The sequence below is a fragment of the Dama dama genome, chromosome 10 (assembly GCF_033118175.1).
Source record: "Dama dama isolate Ldn47 chromosome 10, ASM3311817v1, whole genome shotgun sequence".
Lineage (NCBI taxonomy): Eukaryota > Metazoa > Chordata > Mammalia > Artiodactyla > Cervidae > Dama > Dama dama.
This window is the reverse complement of record NC_083690.1, coordinates 15912475-15929128: the sequence shown is the minus strand read 5'-3', so window position 1 is coordinate 15929128 and position 16654 is coordinate 15912475. Positions and strand designations below refer to the sequence as shown.

The 16654-nt window shown below is 47.5% G+C and overlaps 1 protein-coding gene across 1 annotated transcript in view; it reads right to left on the bottom strand.

The window, feature by feature from the left end:
- The window catches only part of LOC133063480 (BOS complex subunit NOMO1), a 55130-nt gene that overhangs the window by 17470 nt on the left and 21006 nt on the right, over positions 1 to 16654 (bottom strand). Inside the window, exons 12-19 of the mRNA XM_061152903.1 lie at positions 13898 to 14072; positions 12384 to 12525; positions 11051 to 11182; positions 9658 to 9794; positions 8082 to 8169; positions 4539 to 4602; positions 3884 to 3979; positions 52 to 270 (exon numbers count right to left, since the gene is read on the bottom strand). Coding sequence (XP_061008886.1) covers positions 52 to 270; positions 3884 to 3979; positions 4539 to 4602; positions 8082 to 8169; positions 9658 to 9794; positions 11051 to 11182; positions 12384 to 12525; positions 13898 to 14072 — 1053 coding nt within the window. The remainder of the gene's footprint in view (positions 1 to 51; positions 271 to 3883; positions 3980 to 4538; positions 4603 to 8081; positions 8170 to 9657; positions 9795 to 11050; positions 11183 to 12383; positions 12526 to 13897; positions 14073 to 16654) is intronic.

Genomic DNA, 16654 nt, shown 5'->3' with positions numbered 1-16654 from the left:
GGACATCCGAACAGAGGGACCCTGCAGGGAAAGCCCACCATGGGTGCTTACCGGGCCCAGTAGGAAAAGTCGTAGGAGAAAGGGCCCTGCAACTCGTCCACCATCTCCTGCACAGGGGGCTTGGTCCTCCCCTCGCTGCCGGCCTCTTCGCCGCTCTTCTCCCGCTCTTGCCTGCGGCTCTCGATCTCGGCCAGCTGCTGCTCCCTCCGCAGCTCCTGCACGGACTTCAGGGGGCCGAGGACCAGGGCGGGCTCGCTATCAATGGAAGACCTGGAAGAAAGGAGCAGCCCAGAACACGGAGTCAGGGACCCCTGAGGCCGGTGGAAATCAGACCCTTCTGCAAGCAGAGATCCATCAGTTAAAAAAAAAAGCCAAGCACCTCATAAAGCCACCAACTGTGGCACAGTCTTCTCCTGTTTGGGATAAACAGTTTAAAAAAAACAACAGGAAACAACTTTTTCGCCACATGGAAGCATCTGGGAGATCTGGGCTGGGATGAAGTATCACTGACTATGATTTGAAGGAAATTGTCAACTTCCCAAAGGACGTGGAGTCCCTTCCACACTACCATCTTCCGTCTTTCTTTCCATCTTTACTGAGAATGTGCTCTGCAAGAGAATCAGGGGCTAGGGAGACTGTAACAGGCAACATCCCCTAATCTGTGGAATCCACATTCGTGGGAAGAGGCAGACAACCAACAGAAAAATGATGTGAGATGATAAGTGCAGCAAAGAAAAATAAAGCAGTGTGGAAAGATGAGAGAGCTGGGGGGGCCGGGATGGAGGCGGGAGACTATATTCAATTAGGGACTCAGGCCTTTCTCAGAGAAGGAATGGCAACCCACTCCAGTATTCTTGCCTGGAAAATTCCATGGACAGAGGAGCCTGGTGGGCTACAGTCCATGGGGTCACAAAGAGTCAGATACAACTGAGCGACTGAGCAACAGGCCTTTCTGATCAGGCGACACCAAGCCGACTTGAAGGAAGGAAGAGAGCAAGCCACACGCTCTGGGTGAGGAGGCCCCAGGCAAGAGGTGAGAAAGTCTCAGAGCCGTGGAGGCAGCTCCCTGGCCACGCTCCAGGGACAGCAAGGAGACCAGGAACAGGGACAGAGGGACCCAGGCAGAGTCAGATCAGGGGTCAGACAAAGGCTTTGCAAACCTTGGCTGGACCCAGGCTGGGTGGAGTTTTAAAGAGATGACAGGGTCTCTACTAAGATCACTCTGATTCTACGTGAACTATTATGAAGCAACAGCCAAAACACAGAGGTCAGACAGGAAGCTACCGCAACAAAACTGGCAAGAGACAACAGTGGGTCAAACCAAAGTAGAGAGGCCAAGTGCTAAGAAAGGAACGGATGGCAGATGTACAGTCAGCCCTCCATTTCCACAGGTTCCACATCTGAGGATTCAACCAATCAGATGGAAAATGTTTGGGGGCGGGGGGGGGGGGGGGGGGGAGATTCCAGAAAGTTCCAAAAAGCAGAACTTGAATTTGCCACATGCTGGTAACTATTTACATAGAATTTACATTGTATTTACAACTATTTACATTGTATTGGATAGTGTAAGTAACCCAGAGATGATTTAAAGTATATTTAAAGCACAGGGGAGGATGTGCGTAGGTTATATGCAAAGGGACTCTGCTTTATAAGGGACTCGATCATCTGCAGATTCTGGTAACCACAGGGGATCTTGGAACCAACTCCCATGGATTGTAGAGCCCAGGATTTGCAGGTGGATTGGCTAGGTATGCGATGCAAGAGAAAAAAGATTTTGTCAAGGACCAACGAGAAAGATGGAGCTGCCATATGTGAAAGAGGGAAGGCTACAGAGGAGGTCTGTGGAGGGCGACCACCAGGAAGGAGCCCAGTGTTGGATCTGAGAAGTACAAGATCCCCACAAGGACCCTGCCCCTGGCCATGTCCAGCTGCATTTCATGTAACTCTCAGCACAAACCAACAAAACAAAATCTCTTCTGAGGTTACAAAAATAAACTTAATGAAGACCAAAAACAATATAACATGAACTCACTACTGGTAAAAATATGAATTCCTAGTCATACCAGTAATTCATACTTTCCAGGCGGGGAAAATACTTAAAGGTGTTGCTCCGGCACCACCTGGTAACCCTGGTGAATATGAACCCCATTAATTAAGTCAGAGACAAATAGCTGCCCACGATATTCTTCCCTCCCTGAGCCCACGCGGTCAGCCTGCTGCCATGTCTCACCACTCAGCCTGCCCGATGACTCCTATCTGTCCACTGCTCTCCACCCACTGCCACCGTCTGGACGAAGCCCCCATCCCCTCACCTGGTCTCCTGCAGGACCCTCTGCCCTCTGCCTTGGGCAACTTCCACTCCTGGGCCTTTTGTATCTGTTCTCTACTCAGCACCCAGGGGGACTTTCTTCAAACAAAAAGCATGATCCATCTACTTGAACTATGTCAGAGTATCCAGGGACAAAGCTAAAACCCTTAACATGGGCTGACCCCAGCAGCCTACCTCTCTTGCATGGACTCCAATCCCCCCAACAAGGAAAAATTCAAAGCACTTCAGTCAAAGTCGCTCAGTCATATCAACTCTTTGCAACCCCATGGACTGTACAGTCCAGGGAATTCTCCAGGCTAGAATACTGGAGTGGGTAGCCTCTCCTTTCTCCAGGGCATCTTCCTAACCCAGAATCAAACCAGGGTCTCCTGCACTGCAGGCAGATTCTTTACCAACTGAGCTATCAGGGAAGCCAAAAAGTGAAAGTCACTCAGTCGTGTCCAAGTCTTTGCAACCCCATGAACTTCACAGTCCATGGAATTCTCCAGGCCAGAATACTGGAGTGGGTGACCATTCCCTTCTCCAGGGCATCTTCCCAACCCAGGAATGAAACCCAGGTCTCCCATATTGCAGGCGGATTCCTTACCAACTAAGCCACAAGGGAAGCCCAAGAATACTGGAGTGGGTAGCCTCTCCTTTCTCCAGCAGATCTTCCCAACCCAGGAATCAAACCAGGGTCTCCAGCACTGCAGGCGGATTCTTTACCAACTAAGCTATCAGGGAAGCCTGTTCTGTGCAAAGCACTTAACGCAGCTGCAACGTTATAGCTCCGGACTACTAGCCGCCTCCCCCGTGAGACTGTAAGTTCCACGAGGGCAGGGGCTGCTGCCTGTGCCCAGCGCCTTAACACAACACTGAGGATTCTCCATAAATATTTTCTTCACAGACGGATGGGTGAACAGGAGGTGTACAGAGAAACGGAGACGTGGCTGGAAAGGCAACTTCAAATAAGGTAAATTGGAAGAAAGTTACTCAGCTATCCATTCTCTTTGACAAAGGCAGTCATACTATTAAAACTCTTTCGTTTCTTGAGAAAATTAGGGTGTCAGATGCAGCCACCACACGGCAAAAATTCCTCTCAAAGGTGACATGCAAGCAAACCTGACCCTCGGCGAGGGAGTGCCTTTCATCCACTTTCTCTCACGATCCTTCTCACCTAAGGTGTCATCTCTATTTCCCAAGCCTTTGAGAAAGGGTCTAAAGAAAAATGGGCAAATTTTTTTGAATCTGCTAAAACACTTGAAATACAGTGAACAAACCAGAGATTTTTTTTTTTTCCCTTAGCAGAGACAGGAAGTGTAAAGAGTTCAAGCAGAAATTTAAGGCACTGGAACGAGCTGTCAGGAGGCTCTTCCTCATCCACGGTTAATTCCTGAATCATAAAACGAAAGGAGAGCTGATGTGAATTTACGGCCATGTCATATAAGAGGGAAGGCCATTTGTATGTATACCTAGAGATAACAAATCAAAAATAGTTTTCAGAGCAGCTCTGAGAGAAGATGGCCTGGCCCCCCACCCTCCCACGCTCGGCCCACCATGGAGCACCAGCCTTACTTGATTGTCACGGTCACATCCATCATTTTGTCAGTGGTGATCGTTCCAAGGACGTGGTGGCGAATGGCTGTCAATGTCAAGATACTGGGTGAAGACCTGTAAATCAGAGAGGTGGAAAGAAAACACCATAACATTGCCTCGACAGCCTCAAAGGATCACAAACAATGCCCTTTATAGGCGACCTTCCTGACCCTGAAATATACTATGTGAAACTGCTCTTAGCTTGGCATGCAAAAACTTCTGAAATACATACAAGTGTCTTCAAGGGTAAACGGATTCTCCATTCCCAAACTTAATGTCTCTAATTCCCACTGAAACCCACAAGCATTTGTAAAAACAGGAAAATGGTAGACTTGAGCTTGAGAAATTCCTATCAGTGAGGCTGGAAGATTCAACAGATGTTACATTCAAGCCAGATCAAAACCACAGCCTTCCGTCCTGGGTTTACAGAATTCTTAGGGAAGAGCTCTATCTTCGCTTCCTCGGTAATTTACCCAAGTGTCTTAAAATCCTTATCTGCAAATTCTTTTCACTGCCTAACCTTACTGCTTCCAGAAAACATGCAAAAAATCCCCTTGTTCTTAGAAATAACTGTGAGAGATCCACACTCACTCCCCTCCACAGACACCACAAGAGCGGTCAGCACCCGACTTACGTGTCATAGGTGTAGAACGCTTGCTCGAACCGGTGGCAGGAGCGAGGGGTCACCTTGTACACACCTGAAGCCAGGAAATCAAAAGTCATTTTCAGAGAAGAGCATCTATTCCACTGAGCAATTCCAACATCTGGAATCCCAAGGCAGTGCCTCTCCTTCCTATCACATACCGGATCAGAAATGCCTTTTCCACTGCCTACGGACAGCTTCTTACCAATGACCCACCCACTCAAAGGTCTGCTCACCAGGTCGGGATTTTCATTTTCCATCATTTAACAGCTCACAGTAGTTTAGCCTGCGCAGACCAAGCTAACACACATGCACGAGGAAGAACATTCGGAAGTACGTTTGTACTGTGCTTCAGACTGAGAATTTCCGACTTAACAGATTCTGTTAAAGATCCAAAAGACTGTCACAGTCTGGACTCCGTCCTATAAATATTCCTAAAAGGTGCATGGGGCAGAGAAGTCCCAGAAAAACCAAGAAATAGCTACAGAAAACACTTCCACGCCATGAGCTAATCAGGCTAACACTCAGATTAAGGACATATGATGTCGTTTGCCAGAAGAATACAGTTTCAGGAAGGAGCCAAGTGTAACAGTGGGTTCTCCCAAATGATCTTTCACCAGCATTCTGGCCATCTGCCTAAGCCAACATGAAATTCGTTCAAATCACCTCTGCAGTTCTCATCACACTGATTAAGCCTCAGTGCAGTTACCTAAAAAAAAAAATTCTTAGGTTTCTTCATTCATTTTCTTTGTTCTCTCATTTGACAAATGTTGACAGGCCAACACTCGGGTGTTGTGCCCAGTGTTGACACAGAGTGGGGAACACACAGAGTCCCTGCCTGCATGGGATCTGCCATCTACAGAGAGAGAGAGGAGTTCTACAGCCACCAGGTAGGTGTGATGGGTGCGGTCCGGGGAGGACCCGGGCCTCGTGGGCACGAGGTAGCGAGCTCCCAGCGACACTGGGGCACTAGCCTCCCTGGGGAGGAACATCAGAACCAGGAAGTGACAGGCAGGTCGGCAAGGCTAGGTGAAGGGGGAGCGGGGTGGGGGTGGCGGGCACTGAGGCAGAGCACACACCTGAACCACAGGCTTGCTGGCCGCCCCCCTAACAGCTGCCTTCCTGCCTTCAAACCAGCTCCCGCTTACGTTCAGGGTGAAAGCATGCCAGCCTCCAGCAGCAAATCCAGCTGCCCCAGGCTCCCTTGCAGCTAGAAGTGGCCATGAGACGCGGTTCTGGATGACAAGACATGAGGGAAGTTTCCTGGAGGGTGTGGCGTGGAAAATGTTTGCCCACCCTTCCTCTCACCTTCTTGCCCTAAACATAAGTTTCCTGGAGCAACAGTTGGCACCTTGAAAACAAGGCAAAAAAAAAAAACAACAACAAACAAGTGGGGGTTTCCCCAGTGGCTCAGAGGTAAAGAATCCACCTGCCAAGACAGGAGACAGGGTTTGAACTCTGGTCCAGGAAGATTCCACAGGCCACGGAGCAACTAAGCCCATTCTGCTGTTGTTTAGTCACTGCACCACAACTATTGAGGCAGTGCTTTAGGGCCCAGGAGCTGCAATTACTGAAGCCCGTGGGCCCAAGAGCCTGTGCTCAGCAACAAGAGAAACCACCACAGTGAGAAGCCTGCTCACTGCAACTAAAGAACAGCCCACACAGCAACAAAGACCAAGCACAGAATACACTTTTTAAAAATTTAAAAAAAAAGAATTAACAGCATAGTTTATTTTTAAAAAAAGCAAGGGAAAGGGCTAAAAGAATCACAAAGACACCAACCCTAACACCTACCATCTGAACCCACGCCTGAGCTGTTAGTCTTTGTTTTGTTTTGTTTTCATTTTTCGGTCATACTGTATGGCATGCGGGATCTTAGTTCCCCAAATAGGGATCAAACCCATGTCCCCTGCATTGGAAGGGCAGAATCTTAACCACTGCACCACCAGAGAAGTACCGCCGCTAGTCTTTGTTAATGAACCAAATTAACCCCACTTGTCGGGGGTTGTCATACAGATTTTGTTACTTGTAGCCAAAGGCATCCTAATTAAAACACAGAACACAGTGGCTGGAACAGAGTGACAGGTAGAGCTAGGTTACACAGGAGCTCAAGGTCTGATTAAGGGTTTTGTACATGACTGTGCCCTATCTGTGGTGTACACGTGGGAAGACCCCCAGGGGATGCCTGAAATCACAGATAGTACCAAACCCTCTATGTACTAAGTTTTTATCTACACTAACAGGTGAGTAACACATATGCAGATGTGCTAAAGGGCCGGACAGGAGCAAGACAGTCAGAGACTTCACCACGCTACTCAGAAGGCATGCAATTTAAAAGGTATAAACTGTTTATTTCTGGAATTTCCCATTTAATATTTTTGGTCTGCAGTCGACCAGAGGTAACTAAAACAGTGGGATGTGAAACCGTGGGTAAATGGAGGTTACTGTACTTTATCTTGAGAACCAACAGAAGTCCCAAAATTATTCATTAGGAAAACACAAAATAAAACTACTTTAGAACCACCAGAATGCTACAAATCAAAAAGATAGTAACAAATAATGGTAAAGAGGTAGAAAAACCGAAACTCTCAGACATAGCTGGTGGGAATATCAAATGGCAAATACAGCGTTCTCAGAAAATATTTTGGCAGTTTCTGAAAAAATTAAGCATAAATTTATCATTTGATTCCATTCCTAGGTATCTCCCCAACAGATGTCCACACAAAACCTGTACACAAATGTTCATAGCAACATTATTCATAATAGCCCCAAACTGAAAACAATTCAAATACCCACCAACTGGTAAATGGGTACAAAAAAAAAAAAAATGGATACATCCATGCTGCAGAATACTGTTCACCAATAAAAAGGAACAACTTATTAACATCTGCTATGACCTGAATGAACTTCAAAAACATTATGCTAAGTGAAAAGAGCCTAAAAAATAACAGTATTGTACGATCTCACTATATGAAGCGTCCAAACAAGGCAAATTCACAGAGACGGAAAATAGATTAGTGGTTGCCAAAAGCTGGGAATAGAGATGAACTGTAAACATGTAGGAAGGAATCACTGGAACAATGAAAATGTTCTGAACTGGATTATATGGTTGTATGGCTAGGTATATTTACTAAAAATCACTGCATTGTACATTTTAAGTGGGTGAATTTTATGGTCTGCAAATTGCATCTCAATAAAGTGATTAACAAAGAGAGAAAGAAGCCACTGAAGGATTTTAAGCAAGGTGGGAGTGATCACTCACCAGGAGAGGTCATGGGCTGATGGTGTTCAATTTTTAGAAGTGAAAGGGCCCCGTGGTCTGGACCCAACTCAAACTCAGAGCCTGGGAACATGTGCCAACCCCCAGCTCTAATTCTCTGGGTAAAAATGCTGCTCCCTCCAGAGGCGTTACCCACAACCAAAATTGATAGCTTGATGCAAACTGAACCGAGATGGGGAAAAACACCTCTGAAAACATCCTCGAGAGCCTCTCCATTTCCCTCACTCAGAGGGCATCAATCCTTCCAGACTCACCGGGCTTGGACAGGCAGAATCGGTTGACTCCTTTGGAGAGGTTATAAATCCCCACGTTCTCAGGTCCATTCCCATCCTGGTAAAATTCCTAAGGGAGCAAAGCCAATACAATGCCTTACCAGGGAAGATGGAGACACCCAGATGATGAATAAGATTTCTGTTTCTGAACCAGTCATCTGTTTTGCACATTAATCATTTGAACAGCTGGATGCCAGGGGAAAATTAAAAGTCTTCCAAAACTTCCAACAGAAGCGTGATCTTTCTCATTCAATCAACTAACATTTACTGAGCACCTGCTATGTGGCAGACCCTAGGCTAGGTCCTGTTTGCTGCCACGGCTCTTGTTTTCAGCATGGTTTACATTCTGATATGGGAAGACAGAAAATCCATGCAGTCAATAGAGAAGTCAGTAGATTTCAGCTAGGAAGTCATTGAGCTTAGCGGGAAATAAACAGGGAGCAGGAGAAAGCGCCCACCGCAGAGGCTTGTTCAGCTTGGCCTCAAGACAGGCCCCACCCCAAGCAGGTAACACTGGGGCTTCAACCTGAATAATGAGAAAAACAACTATGCTCAGTTGTGGAGAAGACGCATTTCGGGCAGAGAAGAATATGTGCAAAGGCCCGGAGAAGGGACCGAGCTTGGTGTGGAACGGGAGGCACCTGGTGTGCCAGGGCCCAGTAAATGAGAGGGAGAGGGGAAGGGGGTGAGGTGGGAGTCAGTGAAGGGCTGGCCGTCATTAGGAGTACGTTCTTAGTCTAAGAGAAATGGAAATCAAGCAATGGTTTCCTAAATGTCTCTCGCTTGTTCTCAACCGGATATTAATCAACCCGTTTCCTGTAACAAAGCTGTCTGAGACCACTGGTAGTTGAGTGGTTCGAGCATTCAACTGGCATTAGAGAGACCAGTCTCACTGCTCTGGTGTCTAACACAAGCAGCCACTTAATTGTCATTTGCCCCCGTTTTGCCACTGAGACCGGACAATGACACCTGCCATTGCCAGAAGTCAGGAGATTATACGACGCTCAGGAACAGGCCTACACAGGGCGACACAGATGTTCTCCTTCCTAAAACCCCCTGGGCAACTGCCAACCCAGCCACAGAGGCTGCAAGAGGACAGCCAGCTCTGCCCAGCCGCACCTGTTCATAAGCAAGAGCAGGGTACGCGGGAAAACTTCTAATACCTAAGAGATTTACTCATACCTCACTGCAACCCTGGGGAGTGAGTATTACTATCTCAAATTCAGAAGAGAAAATGGAGGCTCACAAACATTACTCGAACTTGGCCAGGCCTAAAAAGCCCACATGCTCTGCACTACATCAACGGCTTTCCTAAATCACTAGTCAAAGTTAGTTTTAACGTGGAGCCAGGACAAGGAACTCTCCCCAATAAAGGCATCTTTCCACTAAGGGACTTAACATGCTTCCTGACAGTGTTTCCATAATAGGTGGGTGAGCTGAGGGGCAGAAAAGGAAATCTGGCTTGACTATGCTGACGATCCTCTTGGCACATTCGTCCTTCTCGCTCTCCACAGGGCGAGTGTCCTTCCACATGAAGCCCCCTTAGCAGCCGGCTTACCAGAGTGATGGCGTGGGAAAGAGAGCACCGGAGCATGTAGCCCGTCTGCCTGAACTCAACGGCGGGCACGTCGTCCTCCAGCACCTCCACCTCCAGACTCTTGTTCTTCCAGCACCAGTCTTCATGCAGGATGCTGACTGCAAAGGACACAACACGGACCCCCATGTGGGCAGAGAGCACCACTTCCCTGAATACCCCCAGAAAAACAGCGCTAACGAAGTGCGGGAGCGAGTTTATACACACGCTGCTCTTCTTGTCGAGTCACTCAGTCGTGTCCGACTCTTTTGAGACCCCACAGGCTGCAGCCCCCCAGGCCCCTCTGTCCATGGGACTCCCCAGGCAAGAATACTGGAGTGGGATGCCATGCTCCTCTCCAGGGGATCTTCCCAACCCAGGGATCAAATCTGTGTCTCCTGCTTTGGCAGGTGAATTCATTACCACTGAACCACCAGGAAAGCCCCTATGTGCACATACATACAGACAAATACGTGTGTGTGCAGGTATATATACCGAACTGGCCATGCTGGGAATAACTAATTGCTAAAGGAGAAAAAAAAAACTGAAACCAATGGCCATTAAAATCACTAACAAAGAAATCCAACTGAGCCTAAGACCAGGCTATAGGTAAGACATTCAGACACTGGCAAACTTGCTCTGTAAGGGGCCAGAGAGTAAATATTGTCACCTCTGCAGGCCACACGGTCTCAACTACTCAACTCTGCCTCTGCAGCACCCACGCAGCCACAGACGACACACAACAAATGGGCGTGGCTGTGTTCCGATAAAACTTTATTCATAAAAATAGGCAGTCACCCTCAGACCATAGTTTGCCAACACCTGACATTAACAGACAACATAATTTGCCTGAAAAATCAGTCTACTACTTTCTAAGCTGTTTACAGCCAGCAGCTTCAAGCTGAATTCTGACAGAGCAAAAACATAGGCAATGGGCAGCTTCTTGAGGAAGGCGAGGAAAAGTGCCTTCTCCTTCCCAGGCACTGTGCCGGGGCTTTACAAACCGGATTCTATCACTCTGCAGAAAGGTTCTGTGACTCCTACTTCAGAAGGGGAAACCAAGTCCTGGGGAGATCAAGTAAGCTGCCAGGCTCACACAGCTGCTAAGCAGGAGAACATGTCAGTGTAATCATGTGACACTGTTTTTAGGAATTGACAAATAAAATGGCACGAGGAGAAGTGTGTGGGTCATCCTGATGAGGTGGCAGTTGGTTCAGAAAGCCTCAACTCCTGCATTACTGCCCAAGCTAAATAATGCAAACTCAAGGTCAAAGGACAAACAAGAGATAAACAAGTACAGCTGTATAGCTGGGATGCAACTAGAGAGCGGGTTTTCAGAAAGTTTACAAAGACAGGAAGTGCTGCCTTCAGTTCTTACTCTTGTATTTTCCGGGCAGCACGTTGTCAAACATGAAAGTCATTGAGTTGACCTTGCCGGAGAGCTGGAGGCTCCGCTTCTCGCCCTGGCGGCTCAGGGACTGCAGGGTCACCAGCAGGTCACCACAAGTGTCTGTAGAGAAAAGATGCGGGAGGCCTCACTCGACGGCCTTGGGAACCAACGCACCAGTTCGAACCCTCAACCTCTGTGCATTGCTTGCTACCGCTTAGCTCCTGAAGGGCAGCACCAGGAGGGGTCCTTCAAAGCTAACAGGCATCTACTTGATTCTAAGACGTTTCCCCATACCCCCACCTCTCCCACCATGTAAGCCCTAGCAGCAAGCAATGAGGCTGCCCAGCACTTACTGCAGTGGCAGAAACAATATTTATGGGCATCAACGGGAGCCAGAGAAAAAGTCAGAAAGGCAATGAAACTTTCTTGAATGCCCACTTCATACCAGGTATAGAACTGGGCCCTTTATCATTGTTGTCATATTACTAATAATGGCAAAGATTTATATGGCTCTTGCTGTGTTCCAGGTACTTCTAACAGCTATGAAAAAGTGTTAGCTGCTCAGTCATGTCAGACTCTTTGCGAATCCATGGACTGTAGCCCACCAGGCTCCTCTGTCCATGGGATTCTCCAGGCAAGAATACTGGAGGGGGTTGCCATGCCCTTCTCCAGGGGATCTTCCTGACCCAGGGATCAATCCTGGGTCTCCCACATTGCAGGCAGATTCTTTACCATACACACATTAACTTCTTTGATAGTCACAATAACCTCGTGAGGCAGATACTATTAACATCTCCACGTGACAGATGAGGGACTCAAAACACAAAGAGGTTAAGTAACTTACCCTACATTACATAGCAATGGTTCAAACCCATGTGATCCGGTTCCAGAGTCTACGATCTTAACCACTAAGCTATACGGCCTCTTGATATGACCACATATAAGCCTCATTAAGACCCTCTGAGAGCAGCAGTATTCCCATTTTATTGAAGGAAAACTGAGGCTGGGCAAGTAAATGCTTACAGTCTCATACTGGTAAGTGACAGGGCCGGGATTGAAACCTGGGCCCAACTCCTTTCAGAAAAAGAATCCCACGTTCTTTTGGGAGCCAAAGCAGGAGTATTCCAAGAGAAAGGTTCCTGGAGATTGCGGCGATTATTCAGAAAGAACTGCACACACCACGGCCTCGCACACACCACTCCCCAGGTCAGCTTGTGTTGTCACCTTCGCTGCCGCCCAGTGAGGAAGAGCCCACCCAAACCCCACCTCTCCCCACCTGCTTCTTCCACTCATATGCTCTTGCTTTCAACTGACGTCTTACCCAGACAAGAGACTTTCCCAGAAACCGATGCCAAAAACTGCACAAAGGCCACGTCCATCACAGGCCTGTCGGTCACAGCCAGCAGCAGCATCTGGGGTTTCAGCGTCAGCCCCGCCCTGGTCTCTGCCTCAGGAACCATCACCTGCGGCACACACAGGACAACGTCAGCAACTACCTCAGGGTCGCTGCTCCCTGGCCAACAGGATGCCAGATCATCCATCTGGGCATGAGGCTAGACGGAGTCTGAAGGAGAAGGCATAGATTTATAATCAGATTCCTAGGCACAGATTTATAATCACAACAAATCTGCATATTGCCGGTGTGAAGAAAACGTATTTCTAATCAGACATAGAACACCAGCCTTCCGCGGTGTCAGGGTGCACATAAAAGTGTATTGGGGCACGCAAAGCTGTTATCGATCATGTGTATCCTGGGTGGAGACCACACTAAATCCAGAACCTGATTCTGGTGTGAGGTCACTTGTGACATGCACTGTGAGCTTGTGAACCCACGTGGATGACCAACAGTGGACCTTCCCTCATTTCTTTGTGCCTTTCTCAGGCTCACAAGAGGGGCTGGGAGAGGAGGCAGTGCTGGCCTTCTTCATCCCTAGAGAGATCACATTCCAGAACTGCCCTTCCTTGGAAAAGTTCCTGATTGTGCCTCTGAAGGAGTCTCCAAAGGCTTGTCTATGTGGCCAACATCACAAGAAGCAGGCTGGCTGGTAAAGAAGCTGACCACCCACACAGCATGCTGTTCACGGACGCAGGGGGAAGGCTGTGCCCCTACCCCATCTCCTCAGAGTTGGGAGATCCCACTGGCCTGGAGGAGAGCAAAGTCTTAGAAGGACCCTCCCTGACTCCCTCCCCTCGCCCATCCCCTGCTCCTCCCCAGGGAGGAGGAGGAGCAGCAGCCAACTTGATTTGTTAGAGCCTGAGACCCACTAAGACATGGTCTCAGTGTGGGGCTGGTGGGCTGACCTCTGCTTTTGTCTTACCTCTGGCCTCCTGCCCCCACCTGTGCTCAGGCCTTCACCCCGGCGGTGAGACCACAGGCCAGGGTCTCCCCGGCTTCTCCACCAGGGAGATGGATGGGGGAATCAGGTGGTGCCTGCTCAGCATCTTCAATTTACAGCCGGGCAGGAAATGGGAAGCTCCATTCTGGCCTCAGGGTCCAGAAGCCATGCTCTGTGGGTGTAACTGAGCTGCCACGAATAGAGCGTTCACTCTGATCTCTTCTGGGGACCCGTGGATATTCTACAGCGGCCAGAAGCCTGAGGAGGCAGACGTGTGACTGGCAGCCTGATACTAACCCCTAAAAAACATCAGGATGGGAAAAGGGAAACGCCTGTTGCATCCTCTCAACTGACTATGAGCAGGAATGGCAAGTTTTCAAAATAAGAAGCTGGGAATGAAAATGCTCCTTCTCTGATCCCATCTTAAAATAACCCTTTCAAATCGTTGTTGCTGTTGTTTGTTTTTCAAATATCTTAAACGGAACAAAATTCGTCGTACCTGAACTTTGTAGGTCCCTGGTTTCGCTTTAAAACAGAATGATCCCTGAGCGTCCGTCTCCACGGTGACCAAAGACTTGTCCTTGTCTTGAGAGGCCAGGACAACTTTGTATTTACTCATCTGCTTGACAGCGTCAGGGAAGCGAATGATTGATATCTGGCCACAGACACTGAACCTGCAACAAGAGGACCATTCAGCCCAGCAGGAGAACTCAATTATCACAGGAAAGGTGGTTGGCAACCCAGGCTCGGCATCCCGCTTCCAGCCCGCATCCCGGAGACTAGTGTGATCTTAATGAAGAGACAGGAATACAGCCCCAACGACTCCAATTTCACAAGCAATCATTAGAAAGAAGACTGGAGCACTTTCTGCACATGGAAAGGCAGAGGGCGGGCCTGGGGCAGGGCTGTTTGTGTGTTCTGGGTGACAGCTGGCCCTTCCCCACTGCAGAAGCGGTTTTCAGACAATTTGTAGATGATAAAAACGTTTCAGGTAATTGGGTCGTTGGCGGTGGAGCAGCCACGAACTGAGAATGTGGGCAAGTCCTTAAAAGCAAGAGCTGTGAGCTGCCTGAGGAAGTGCGGTATTACCCAGGCGGTAAAACAAGGCAGGGTTATCAAAAACGGCTTCCTCGCCTGTGAGTATACATAACGCACAGAGAAAAGCAATCTGAGAGATCTGAATAGGAAAGGTAATTAAGTTTAAAGAAATGCAGAGCTAAAATTGAACTCCTTAGGAGCTGGAGCTACAGAAGCAACTTATAATTGAAAAGCCCTATTAAGGTAACGACTCAGACTGGAGACTGCAAATGAGCAGAGTGTAAAGTACCACATAGCACATTTCCAGAAGTACATGAAAGGCACATCCACCCGCTAACAAACACCAGCAAAGCCCAGTGTCCACTGCGTGGCCGTCTTCATGTTTAGTCAGTTGTAATCATGCCCCACAGCTGGAGGTCACAAGCAATTCTTCAACTGCCTAAAATTTACATTTCGTAATCTTAAAGAGAATCACTTTAGATAAAAATCAGCTGTTACTTTTGACAGGAAGAGATTAAAAGATGCTGGATTCAGTGCTGGATAATAAGGGGGTGCACTGGATGCCGGCATGCCCACTCGGCTGCAAAGAAAAAACAGCAGAGGGAACCAGGAAGCCGTGCAGGGCACGGTCACCTCTCCAGAGCGGAGGTCCCGGGCTCCTGGGTCTCATCACTGCCTGATGATCTGAGCTGGAGCCGATGTCATAAAGAAATAAAGTGCACAGTAAATAAATAAAGTACCTGAATCATCACAGAAGCCCTTCCCCTAGACCATGGAAAAACTGTCTTCCAAAACACAGATCTCAAAAAAGAAAAGAAAAAAAAAAAAACAAACAGGTCCCTGGTGCCTAAAAGGCTGGGGACCACTGCTCTAGACGGACGGGACCAGGCTGGCCACGAGGGTTCAGGCTGGACAGCAGGGGGTAAGACACCACAGCCCACGGGTCAAGTCACACCAGCCACCTGTTTTGGTTGGGACCATGAGCTAAGAATGGTTTTCATGCTTCTAAAGGGTTAAAAAGGGGGGAAAAAAAATCAAAAGACTCTCTCATGACATATAAAAAGCATATCATTATAGTGTGCACACATAAAGTTTTCCTGGAACATGGCCACGCCCATTCATTTATGAATTGTCTATGGTGGGCTTCGTCACAAACACTGTATGGGCCCATGAAGTCTAAAATATTTATTCTCTGGTCTTTGACGGAAAAAAAGTGTGCCAAGCCCTGATCTGGATGCAAAGGTTCGCCCTTTTTTTTGGTTCCCCACTGTGTGCTTTCAGAGAAAATCGACAGGAAGGGAATTCTAAAAGCACTGTTCTCAAGGTTTCCATACTCTATTCATTTGTGTCTTTTTCAGGAGGGGAAGTGCCCTTATTCATTACAAGTTGGACTCCTTTGCCTAAGTTTTAATACTTTAACCATATGACCTGTTACGGTTACTGTTATGTTACTTTAACCTGTTTTACTCAAATTCTCCATTAAAGACAAGTGACCAATTACACTAAATCTCAAATACACATTAGTTTAGAAAAAAACTAAAAAGCTGGTAGGAGAGTGTTTGTTACATTGAAGCCCTTAAAAATCAATTTGGGTCAATAAATTCTTTCATCAGACAACATTGGTAATGGGCTATACCCCAAAACAAAATAAAAAGTTTAAACTCTGAAAAAAAAATTCTTTCATCAGAATTTAATACATTTATGGAGAAAAAATTAGCAATTTTGGTGTCTAGTGAGACAGCTACATTCTCACTGTCATTTAACTCAGTTTTTTTTCTTTTTCAAATAAATAATGTTTTAAAAGGGAATAAAAGAAAAAGTAATATCGATGAATTAAAAGACAAACGTGCTATATGGACCAAAAGGAAAATTACCAGCTTTTCCAAAGATATTCACTGAATGCTGTTTCTCTTTGACTCAAAATTCCATTTCAAAGAATAAATGTAAAATCAAACTATGTTTCCCTACCTCCATGAATGGGGAATGGTACCTCCTCCATCTACCCAAATGCCTGAAACAGGAAACCTGGGCTCTGAGGCACAGGCCTATCACCCATCAAACTCACCCACTCCTTCCCTCCACCCAGAACCCGGTCTCAGGTCCCACTGGTCACCATCTCCTCCAGAAACCTCCTATTTACTCCCTCCAGTTTACTCTGGCTCCCCTCCACACACATTCCCCACACAGCAGTCAGGAGAAGAAAAGAAAATTTTCCCAA